General features: G+C 46.7%; 2 protein-coding genes across 2 annotated transcripts; both read right to left on the reverse strand.

Annotated features, from left to right (window-relative positions):
- Positions 1-289: 289 nt before the first annotated feature.
- On the reverse strand, positions 290-2,196 carry RPL22L1 (ribosomal protein L22 like 1). Its single transcript, XM_027464375.3, has 4 exons — positions 2,089-2,196; positions 1,916-2,008; positions 1,455-1,576; positions 290-543 (listed from the first exon to the last, which is right to left on the reverse strand). The coding sequence occupies exons 1-4, from the start codon at positions 2,095-2,097 to the stop codon at positions 399-401; spliced, it is 369 nt and encodes a 122-aa protein (XP_027320176.1). The 5' UTR covers positions 2,098-2,196; the 3' UTR covers positions 290-398.
- A 111-nt stretch (positions 2,197-2,307) lies between these two features.
- EIF5A2 (eukaryotic translation initiation factor 5A2) lies at positions 2,308-10,617 on the reverse strand. The gene is made up of 5 exons (XM_038183498.2): positions 10,474-10,617; positions 9,915-10,088; positions 8,763-8,867; positions 7,104-7,235; positions 2,308-6,479 (listed from the first exon to the last, which is right to left on the reverse strand). Exons 2-5 carry the CDS (start codon positions 10,077-10,079, stop codon positions 6,420-6,422), a joined length of 462 nt encoding a protein of 153 aa, XP_038039426.1. The 5' UTR covers positions 10,080-10,088; positions 10,474-10,617; the 3' UTR covers positions 2,308-6,419.
- Between the last annotated feature and the right edge of the window lie 1,365 nt (positions 10,618-11,982).

Below are 11,982 nucleotides of genomic sequence, written 5' to 3' on the forward strand. Positions count from 1 at the left end.
AATATACTTTTATTAAACATTGCATCAACTCCACATAAGTTGAACAAACAGCTGGTACTTTTACTCACAAAAAGCTCTAGCATGATTTGTACAAATATGATTAAACGATGAAGATGTCCTACATTTTTACTGGGTGAAGGGCTCAGGTTCTGCTTTTCCACCTGGACTTTCATGGATGCCATGCTGAATAGCCCTCACTTCTGGCAATAAAAATAGAACTGCAAATCAAATGATTCCCCCTGCTGTCCTGCAATTATAATGCAAGAAAAAGGCTTGAAAACTAACCACGCTCTGTCCAACAGAGTACAAATTCTTTATTCACCAATAAGTTAAGTGCTCTCATAAATAGATGTTCTATTTTTTTTTGTACACTGTAGTAAGTATAAAGGTAAGCTTCATCATTCCTCCGATTCTGATCCTTCTTCATCTTGACTGATTTGGAAGTAGCGTAGCTCATAGGTCTCCTTGTCAGATGCAACCACGCGAAGCCAGTCACGAAGATTGTTCTTCTTGAGGTACTTCTTTGTGAGGTATTTCAGGTACCTTAGGAATATTAATTATATGTTAGAACTTTGTCATTTCGCAATCCTTACTGCAATTTGAACTCCACCCAAGACATGGTGTATCAGGACAACAATGCAACTTTTACATGCTGAATTTTTCAAGGAGTGACTCACACACTAATTACATCAAGACATCAAGAATTATCACGTGTAATAGGTAATAAACCTACATCTTCATTCGTGATATATTAAAACTTATTATTATTTGCATTTTGACCAAATAACTCAAGGCCAGTTAACTCCAGAGCACTAAGAAGTAGCTTTAAACCATGTTTAACACAACAAATAGTGGGACACTGACAACAGAAAAGAGAAACAGGAGTGTGGGGAGGGAACTGTACGCTTAGATCAGCATAGAGATCTACTGCGTGCCCCTAGCACACTAGGCAGATCAAGGCCTCATTTGACTCTAGGGCTTCTCTTGCCACAACACATACTGTGTACACGTAGCTTTTAGAATCGTTACGCCATGGGCAGGGCCTCTCCCACCAGCCCAGGCTGCCCAAAGCCCATCCAACCTGAACACCTTCAACACTGGGGCATCCAGTGCCTCCCCACCCATTTTAACACAGCTAATTAATTAGTAAACAGGCACCCATGATATGAATTCAGCTATGACCTTAAAAGCATGCCTTTCCTCATTACACTTTTAACAAACTATATAAAGTCCCTCCATATCAGTATGTCTGTATTAGAGAAGCATTGATTTGCAGTTAAGTCCTGAGCTTTAAGAAACATTTTTTAATACCTGATCTTGTAAACCTGTTTGAACTATCTCTCACTAATATCAATGTGCATTACGAAGATCTAAGCCAACACCTTCTCTGTACACATTTAAAATGTGTCAGATCCAACAAAACAGTGTTTAAAACCCACAAACAGAAGGCAGACCTTTTAGAAAACTGCTTCTCAGATGTCACCGTGATCTTGTTCTTCAGACGCTCAATGTGAACGGTGTTCCCCAAGTTTCCTGTTTTTCCATTGACCTTAACCTTCTCCTTTAGGAACTGTTCCTGTTTCAACAGCAGAGAAGAAGTAGAACACTAGGGAATGGCACCCTAGGTATGAACTAGGGAAGGGACCCTAGCCATGGAGCAACGTTAAAAATGACTGTAATAAATGTCTACAATGCAATAAAACTTTATTAACTTATTTTGAATTGCACACTGTAAAAATAACCACATTAAGAAAGGATTCCATTTAAAATCCATGAATAGGTTTAAAAAGTATCTATAAACTAAGCATAAGCCCAGGATCCTCTCAAACCCCGCTGATTAATAGAAGAATCGTTAATTTCGCCGCTCCCCAGCCGCCGCCCGGCCGCCCCACAGACCGAGGCCTTCGCCACTTACAAAGTTGCCGGAATCGAAGATGCCATCTTCGACAGGGTGGGTCAAATCGAGGCAGAATTTCCACGTCGCCTTCTTCGCCTTCCTGTCCTTTTGCTAAAACCAATAAATAAATAACAAATCAGTACCGACCTCACCGAGCACGCCGCGGCCCGCAGCCCCCCCCCGATGCTTACCTGCCCCATGCTTCCTCCGCCGCGGCCTGCCGCCGAAAGGCCGGCGCCGAATCCGCTCCCTCCTTTTATAGCCGGCCCGACGTCGTGACGTAGCACGCAGCGCGGGACGGCGCGCCTGCGCGGGCGGGGGATGCTGGGAGGGCGGGGCTGGGCGCGGCCCCTGAGGCGGTGTCCCCGCACCCCCCCCCCCCGTGACAGAGCACTCTGAGGCGCAGCGCAGCGAGTCACCTTTTTATTGAAATTGCCACTAAAACAGCAACAACAGCGCTTCTGCCTCGTGTACAATCCCAGGCCGAGCTGCTCGAGCGTTAATAAAGTGTTCGTCACCCGGCAAGCACAGGGGCCGGCCAGCAGGGACAAGGCGCCTGACAGAAAAGCTGCAAACACCTCAGAACCACCCAACGGCACCCAAAATGCCCAAACTGTGCCCAAATCTCACCCAAACCAACACAGCCCGTAACCACAAGCACCCCACCTCACCCCCAGCCCTGTAACAGCAAGCACGGCTCAGCTCCCCCACAACACCGAGATCTTTTTTATTATTTCTGGAGCAAAACAGACACTGACATTTCCCACCCGGTTGGCGGTGCGGTATAAAACAACGCTTCTGCTAAAACAAACACAGGGAGCCGGCACCACGGGGACACACGTTCCCTCAGGTGACGGCTCTGACAGGGTTTGGGTCCCCCAGAACCAGGGGACACCTCTCTACGCTCGCGCCAGGGCACGGTTACAACACACAGCACATTTAGGAGGGGGTTCAGCAACACAGCAAACATCGAGGGCAGCTCCCACAGTGAGTTATTCCCGCAGCCAGACACCGTGGGGCCGGACCAGAGGTGGCGAAGAGGCTCCGAGGGTCCCGGCACGCCGAGCCGCTGCTCCATGACACCCACAGGAGCCGAGCCTTCGGTGGCTTCCCAGCGTGAGACGTACAACAGATCCTTTACGAGGTCTTTTTATCCTGAAGTTTAATTCTACTGTAACAAACTACGTTCTAATTAACCAAAGAAAAGTGGGATTTTATTGATTTTTGAGTTCTGTAAGACTGACCTGCAGTAACCATAAGAGTTTCAACTGTCAACAAATTTGACTTCTTTACAGATTCTGTAAAATTACCTGTATTGTGAAGCTACAGACTGTGCACCATTTCTTGGTACGTTATGGGTTAGAAAAACCTGCAAGAGGCTTGAAAGCAGTTACATTAAAACAATGAAGTTCAGCTAACTCCTTAAAAAAAAACAGCCCTGAGAACATGGCTCAACTAGCAAGAGCCTAGTTGAAAAACCACCATTATAAGCAAAAAGTAGAAGGATCTATTGAAATCTTGAAATATTATGTGCCAACATTTGAGGCAGGAAACACTGCAGTCTTTCCAATTCTGTAAAGTAGCATGAGAAACTCAATGGATTGGAGCCATAAAAAAATGCATCGTTATTTGGAGTGGAAATACTTTTCTTTGCTTCCTAGTCTTCTCAGCCTTTATTTTAAGCAATTGCAGCAGCTTATAGCTTTCCGTTTTGACACAATTTCTTTTAAAGTGTTAAAGACAGTACTACAAAACAAGTAGATGGATAACGTTTGTTTTAAAGTAAAGCTATGAAAGAGGAGTTTTCCTAAGCATTTGGTTAGGAACCTTACAAATACGCATCTAGATGGACTACTGATCACAAGCAAAGTTTGTTGCAAATTATTCTGACAGCAGACAGACACCTTGTAAAAAAAAAAGTCTCAGAGATTTGTTCTAATTTAGAAGCAACGTTCAACCTTACTGAAACTTGGAGGTTATACTTAAGACTCATGCTTATGTATTATTACCTATGGGAAACTTCATGCATGACAAACCAATGCTACGCACTTCCGTAGTGTTTGAAGTGCTTCACAAAAGACAACTAAGTATATAAGAACAAACCTATACTGAAGTACTGAATCATTTAAGTCTTGCAGAACTGAAGGTTGCAATAGGACATCCTGAAGTCCCAAGGAGGGCTCTTCCAGCAAGCTGGAGGCCATAAAACCTTGATCTTTAGATTGCTGCAGTACCTGAAAACTCCATCCAGACCAGAAGCCCACTTGTATAAACAGGTTAAAAAACAGCCCAGAGAACTTACAGTCTAATTAAATACCTAGACTGTGGGCCGGTGGCATCAAATACCTGTCTTCCAACAAGGTTTCTGGGGACTGACAGGCACCTGAAAGTGGACTAAAGCCCCACCACAATGAGAGCAAATCCAAGTCTTGTAGACTTTAAGCATTTTTAGAAGCATTTATAGCACAGTAACAGCATTAGAGCTTGCCCTAGTATGACACAGCAACCTCTGACTTCCTGTGTGACAGCTGATCACAGAGATCAGCCTGCTGTTAAGACCACGATCAATGGTTTAGTCACCTCCAAACCCTACAAAGCCTGTCCCTCAGATACCAGTGATGGAGGCAGAAAGGAACATAGCACAGACTAACTTAAACTCTTAAGCATGTCTTTAGAAATTGCTCTGAATTCCTTTCCATCTCTTGCTTCCACTGCTTTTTTTTTTAAAAAAACTATTTTGTCACTTCAGTCAAGGCGCTATTTGTAGAGTTCACCTGCAGCGTGCATTGTGCTAGGCAAGAGCACGTGGCACTATCTGACTTCTGCCAGGTGTCCCAGGTAACTGTGCTTCATTACCGGAGTATGTTTATTTATTGCTGTCTTTACCTTCATTGAACTGCTCTCCCTGTCCTAAGAAGTCTATGAAGGACGCATGTTTTTGCCACCTATGTTAGACTTCCGAGGTTTGCTCAGCCCTACCACACTACGTACGAGGGCTGTTCAGGACAGTTGCCGTGAGCCCTTTGGGGATTAGAGTACATACTATTAAGCCAAGAACATTTTAAGAGGTTAACAGCAGTGTGAAGTCTGACTCTCACTGCCTATAGTTTGAATCACGCCGGCTGCCCAGGGCAGCATGCAGCGTGTTTACAAGTTGTCCTCCATCTGCTAACAGCTGCTGAAGCTTAAGGCAAGTCCACGAAACAGTTTACCCACTGTAAGGGAAGGTTTGAGCCATGGGCTAAGAAGTTTCCCACTCATGAAGAGTCAGTAAGTCTTAGAATTGAAGCTGAATGCCATAAAGAGGAGTATGCTAGTTATCCTGTGACTAGTTTGGAAAAGCTTTGCATTTGCCTATTAAGCTAGTAAATAGAGGCATGCATGTGTTTCAATGACTCCTGTGGATAGGAGCTTTCTAAACTATGTAGCAACTTGTTTATTTTTCTAGTTAAGCCACGGTTGTTCAGTATTGTCTGTCAAGTCTATATTTTAGAAATACAATAATTCTATTTTTTTTTAAAAAGAATCACATGCATTTAGTTTAGGCTCGATGCTACAATTTGTCCCACTTTTTGAAAAACATGTGGTCCTTGTGCTACAAAAATATGGTCTGAACCTGAAGATTAAAACCTAAAGCTGGAAGCACTGCAACAGATTCCCATGGAGTTTGTCACCCTTTTATAGTTTAAGATAAATACAATAAAGGAAAGCAATTGAACTGCATTTTTCTATTTTTTTTTCAAGTCTGACAAAGGCCTCGAGTGAAAGTCTATAGCTTTAGCATCCATTCTCACCTTTGTGTCCCCTTGACCTATCTATGTCTTATCTACCCTATACTCCAACTGCCTGCCTAAACCACAGGTAGGCTTTGACACCATTTTAACATTACAATAAGCCAACGAGTTGGCAAAGAAGAATACAGAGGTAATACAGTTAAGTTGCACATGGCCACTGGGGCTTGGTCAAGCCAGCTGGCATTTTTGATCACTTGAGTTTCTTGGTCTAAAATTTGTGATTGGCACCTACAGTTCTGCAAGAGTCCCAATCCACAAAATACTTAAGCTTTAAAAAAAAAAAAATTGCTACTTTTTATTGTCAGTTCTATCTAAACATGTCAAGAAAAATACTATTTGTGCTCTAGGTCACTTTATAATCCTAGATACCTACTAGCTTATCTAAAAGCCCCTGAATACTGGATTTTGTCTGTTCATACAGACAAACACTGTTTTGCTCAAGCAAATAAAAATATATCCACTAGTAACACCTGATTGGTTTCTTAGATCCATAGCTGAAACCCACAGGAATGTTAAAATAGTTACAATTAGGAAATTAAAGTCTCAGTGATTTTGAAAACTGCCAGTTAGCCTGCAACACTAATCCAGAATCCAGCACTGCTTTTTAACAATTCAAAAAAGAAATGAGGTTGCTTGTGAAGGCCAGAGCTTTGGTGACAATCAGAACCAAATTTAAAGATCTGTGGTTTGTCCAGACCTGAGCAGTTGCCCGGGGCTGGCGATCCTCTTTATTTGCAAGGCTTTATGGCTACAGCACATTCTTCATTCATTGCACTTATGACGGATATCTGGAAGAAAAAGACAAGCAGGTGAGTTCCAACCCTTGACGGAAGAACTGCTCCTAGAAGTTCACACCATCGGATGTTCACGCCATCATCTATATCCCACCTTTCATTTGAGAAGAAAGGATGCTGAAGCTGGCAAAATTAGCAGATGAGACTATTGTAAATTTATAATCAAAACAAAATTGCTTTCAGCAAAAGAGCCAGCACTGAAGCTTTTGACATCTAAGGTACTACACTATTTCCTTCCAAACAAGCTAGCCCTTTACAGTGCAAGACCTAAGCATATCAAGGCTTGTTTTCAGCTTTAAGCTGTTTCTATAGACCAGATTACATCAAAGCTTTACACAAGCAGTGGAAGCTCCAATTTACACTGCATGGACAGCGCTGTTAGGACTTATCTGGACGTTTGAAACCCCCATATCACTTCACTGTAAACTGAGCCAGGTTTTGGTGCCTTATCAACTGCTCCAACACAGAATTACTTCCAAGGAACCTCAAAGGACCGATTCCCATACTTCTAACCCTCTCTTCATGAAGAGATACAAATGGTTGATATTAGAATACGAGTTCTTCATTGTACAGTCAGCGCAATTAACCACAGCTCTTCTTGTCTGCTTTATTCTGTACCTGCACATCTTCATTGGCATTGAACTTTCCTTCGATTTCTTTGCCCAGATCACCTTCTGGCAACTTTAGATCCTCACGAACTTCACCACTTTCTGTCAGCAGGGAGAGATACCCATCCTGAATACCTATCAGCTGTGAAGAGAAATTCATTTTTATAAAGTTTAACATTAGCGCTCACTAGCAGGCAGCAGCTGAAGATAAACAGAAGGCCCAGCTATCTGTTACAATCTCAGAACTAAAGAATTAGTGTAACAGTTAAAAAAAACTAATTTAAGTCAATTTAAACAACAGATTAAATCACCAGAACCCTTCTGGTCCCTTCTGGTTATTTCCTAGTATGTAGGGCACTGCAAAACTCTTTTTTGTGATTTACAAGATGTCTGCTTCCAGGTCACTGGATCAGCTTCCTACATTTGTGAATTAGAAGCAATAACTGGAACAGTGTTCCCTGAATAGCGTTCCTTTTATAAGGTGTAGCAAGTACAGAATTGTTCAACTGTAAACTTTGATACCTTCATTTTTACAGTGATATACTATTATTTATTTTACAGGCTAAGGAATAAATAAGGGAACATCCCCCAAACTCTACACCACTGTTATAACGCTGTTTTCAACCAAATTGAAAGCCTGAGCTAAAGGAACAGTCGTTTTGACAGAGCAGGTTAGGGTACCTGCAACACGTTACTGTTAATCCCAAAGGCAGCCCTAACAAGTCTGAAAACCAGCAAGAATTTCAGTAGCATTAAGGGCCCAAGAACAGAAGAGAAAGACCACCAAGACCACATGAACAACCCCTTGGAAGCCCTGAGCCCCAAGACAGGCTAGTCACGCTTTAAACGGAATCAACTGTTCTGAAGAGCTGCTAACACTCCGAGCTTTGGCTATGTTGAGCAACTGCAGCTTTCCCAGCGATCGGGATGTACCAGCTCCTGACCAGAACTACCCCACTACTCCCAAGCCAATGGGAAGATGGCTGAGACATTACAACTCAACCTGAATTCAGCCACTTTTAGGATCATGGAAAGTGTTACAGAAGCCTGTCAAATTCCCTCTGTACATATGTAATTCAGAGCAGATTACCGAAATTACTTGAGCTCAACTAAAGCCAGCTCCTGCACAAGAAGCAGAGAGCACCACAGGAAGTTAGCACTGGCATCAGATGTGGATTAAGAGTGTTTTGTTGATTCACTTGTGTAAGGGGGAAATTGTGAATGACAATATATGCTTAAATTCACGTTTATGTGAAAATCTGGTCATCCTTCAGATAGTAGTAGTACCTAATAGCACGGGAGCATCTCTCTAAAGGATGCCAGTATCTCAAAGAATAAAAAAGTGACCTTACAACATCAGCTAGAAGAAACGCTGTTCCAAAATTATGTCTACTACCCATCATTTCTAAAGACTGCTGCATGAGGTTGGTGGTACAGGGAGCAGCTCTCCCATACAGCAAACTCCAACACTTTTAACAGTTCAGTAAACGCTACTGGTGCAGCAATGCCCCACTGAGACAGCCAAGTGTGCCAAACCATTAGTTCTCTACCTTCTGGCAACAGCACGTTATTAATTGACAGACAGATTGGAGGTGAAGATAGTTTACTCGTGGTACCGGGAGCTTTAAGCTTTGCAACGTGTGGGTAGACACAGTGACTATTAACTCACTTGGTAATCATTCCTCTTGATGTTTGGAACATCCATGTTGTGAGTTGATGGGCAAATATCTTCGTATTTCTTACCATTGAAGATATCGATACCAACCAGGTGGACCTACAAGAAAACAGAAATAAGATCAGTTACCTTTTGTCCTAGAGGAGCAAAATTCCACTGCCATCAGTACCATTTGTCCCATGCACATTTCTTTTTTTTTTTTTTAATTATTATTTTTATTTTTTAAGAGATCACAGGATACAGACGAAATCCTGCCTAGCCCCTCTGCTTGCTGTATGAGAGCAGCCCAGGCCCTGAGAGAAGGCCTCTCAGATATCCCTTCGCAACCCGCTACAGAAGATCACCCAGGGAGTTATCTTGCACAGCCACGGCCTACCCGAGTCCTACGATACAAGCCAAAGCGCAATGTGGCACAGGACTGTTAAAAGAATATTTATTTCAGGCTCCAGCTGTTCAGAGAAACAGAACAGGGACAACGTGAGGGGTAAGGAGACCAGAAGAGGCGGCCACGCACTGCGATTAAAGCAGCTCCCACTTGGATTGCTGGGTTACCGGCTACTCTCCTCAGCTCCTTTCACTTTTGCAACGGTTTCAATATCTAAGAATGCAGGAGAGCCTAATAAAACGAGCCAAAAAAGGCAAAGGGAGGGAGAGAGGGAAAAAAAAAACGGTAAGAGCTCGGTAGCGAGAGCTCTAGCTTTTGGCTGTTAAGCAGCCTGGTTCTTTTAAAACTCCTGATGCCCACCACGCAGCCCCACAGCCACCACGCAGCCACGCTGCTGAGCAGGCCCCAGCAGCCCTCACGTCCCCGGCAGGAGGGACGCGGGAAGGGAACACGGGAAGGGAACACGCTCCGTGCTGCAGGACGGGAAGCAGCAGCAGGGCGAGACGGCAGAACGGGGCCCAGGCAGCGGCTGCGTGCCTGGCGTTACGTAAGGCACCGGGGGGCACCTCCCGCGGGCGAGCTGCTGGGGTCGGGCACCACGGGGCTGTGCTAGGGGAGCACAGCACGGCCCTATAAGCCCCACCACCCCGCTCACACACCCTGTGAGGGTCCTGGCACTGGGGGGGGGGGGGCATTAGACCCCCATGGTGCTGCCCCGTCCCCAAATCTTTGCGGTGTGGGGGTGCTGGGGCCGGGCTCACCTTGGCGTGGCCGTGCTTGCCCGTCTTGGAGGTGGACATCTCGACGATCTTGCAGGGGCGCCCCTTGAGCACCACGAAGCCGTTCTTGCGCAGCGCCGAGCACTGCATGGGGTAGGTGGACGAGGCGCCGGCGTCGCCCGTGGTGAAGTCCAGCTCGTCGGCCATGGCGGCGGGCTGGGGGGGGGGGGAAAACGGGCAGGGGGCGTCAGGGGGGAGAGGGCGGGGGGGGGGCACCGTGACCGGGACCACCACGGGGGGGGGGCAGCGCCACGTGCCCGGCGGGGCGGGGAGGCGCCACGTGCCCGCACCCCCCCGGTACCCCCCTGATACCCCCCAAACCCCCCCAGAGCCCCCCTAGATCCCCTCAGAGCCCCCTCATTGCCCCCCCGTTCCCCCCTCCCGCTCCTCCCCCTCCACAACCCCAGCGCCGTTAGCCCCGGGAAGGCGATGGGGAACGCAATAGGGTCACGGGCTGAGGGTGGGGGGGTTACGGGGTGGTTATAGGGGGTTATGGGGGGGTTTTAGGGGGTTCCGGGGGGGTCCCGGGGGTGCCCGTTACCTGCGGGGGCCGCACACGCGCCCGAGCACTGCGGCGGGAAGGGCGGCGGGCAGCGCGCGCACCACGCCCCGCCCCCCCCCTCCCCAACCCCCCCCCGCTTCCGCCCCGCGCCCCGGCACTGAGGGGGCGGCGCCTCACCGCGAGGCTCCGCCCCCCCCCCCGGGTGAATCCTCGCCTCATCGCCGCCCCGGCGGCATGGCGGGGCGCTGTGGTGCTGCTGGGCGCTGCTCTGAGGGGAGGGTGGTGGTGGTGGGGTGTAAAGGGGGTTTGTTAGGGGTACATTATATTTACATAATATTAATAATTTCGGTTATCACTGTAATACACAATATTATACAGTAATACTAATAAAGGCCAAATATCACAGAATCACTGGATCCCAGACCCATTAGGGCTGGAAAAGCCCTCCAGGACCACCTGGTCCAACCACCCCCTCCCACCATCATCACCCAATGCCCTGTGTCCCCAAGCACCACGTCCAACCTCCCCTTGAACACCCCCATGGGTGGGGACGCCACCACCTCCCTCAGCAACCCGCCCCACGCCTGGCTGCTCTTCCTGAGGAGAAATGTCCCCTCCTTTCCCACCCAAACCTTCCCTGGCTCAACATGAGGCCGTTCCCTGGGGGTGTTCATTCCTGCCGCCCTGTATCTGATCCAGTCAGCTCAGGCCGTGGCTTTTCTGGCACCATCTTCTTGCTACAGGGCTCTCGGGCAGCCCCTGGGGCACACAACGAGGTTTTAACATAGAGGAGGAACGGGTGTTCCCAAAGTCTGCTCGAGAAATGTGTTTAACAGCAGACACAAAGGTCATTTGTCAGTTCAACTTTTCTCCTTTACTGTCAGAAAATAATCAGAAACAAAAGCATTTTGCAAGTGCTGCGTAATCAGTCAGTCAAAAGGACTTGAAGCTGTCTAAGAGCAGTGATGAAAGCTTGTTTTAATTAACATAAGGCTCAGATGGCTCTCTGTAAGGTGTCCTACCCATCATCTACAGCATTAATGGCACAGCCCTCGTTAGCCTCCGACATCAATCCTGCTCTGCTGTCAGGGGAGAGACGTTCCCAAGTGCGGCAATGAACGCAGCCACACAGAGACAGATGGATCCCGAGCAAAACAAGGCCAAATGGTTATTAAAAAAAAAATTAAACACACACACACACACAAAAACAACCCTCCAAGTCATATCGTGTAATACTTTTAGCTATTTGACTAAATTCACCCAAAGACCTTTCTGTGGAGTTGCTGTTGGATGAGTGGTGAGGGCCCAGTCCTGCCTGGGGCAACACAGATACCTTACTTTAAACACCACACAAACAGAACTGTGGAAAATCCAGAAAAATGGTGAGATGTGTGTGGTAGTATTGTCAGAGCGGGTCCCTGCAGCTGGCACCGTGAGCTTGTTTGCTGCTCTGCTCTTCCTGCCACAGGATCCTGAGTTTATCCTCACTGTTCAAATGGGGCTGCAAGAGGGCTGGGTTCTAACTCCATGTTTTTAATCAGTTCGTCA

Source organism: Anas platyrhynchos, chromosome 9, assembly GCF_047663525.1.
Source record: "Anas platyrhynchos isolate ZD024472 breed Pekin duck chromosome 9, IASCAAS_PekinDuck_T2T, whole genome shotgun sequence".
In the NCBI taxonomy this organism is placed as follows: domain Eukaryota; kingdom Metazoa; phylum Chordata; class Aves; order Anseriformes; family Anatidae; genus Anas; species Anas platyrhynchos.

Coding starts and splice junctions, on each gene's coding strand:
- RPL22L1 (XM_027464375.3), bottom strand. Junction 1,577..1,915: donor TCTTCGATTCCGGCAACTTT/GTAAGTGGCGAA, acceptor CTGTTGAAACAG/GAACAGTTCCTAAAGGAGAA. Junction 544..1,454: donor GAGAAGCAGTTTTCTAAAAG/GTCTGCCTTCTG, acceptor AATATTCCTAAG/GTACCTGAAATACCTCACAA.
- EIF5A2 (XM_038183498.2), bottom strand. CDS start 10,079: ATGGCCGACGAGCTGGACTTCACCACGGGCGACGCCGGCGCCTCGTCC. Junction 7,236..8,762: donor TCAAGAGGAATGATTACCAA/GTGAGTTAATAG, acceptor TTCTCTTCACAG/CTGATAGGTATTCAGGATGG. Junction 6,480..7,103: donor ATGCCAATGAAGATGTGCAG/GTACAGAATAAA, acceptor TTTTTCTTCCAG/ATATCCGTCATAAGTGCAAT.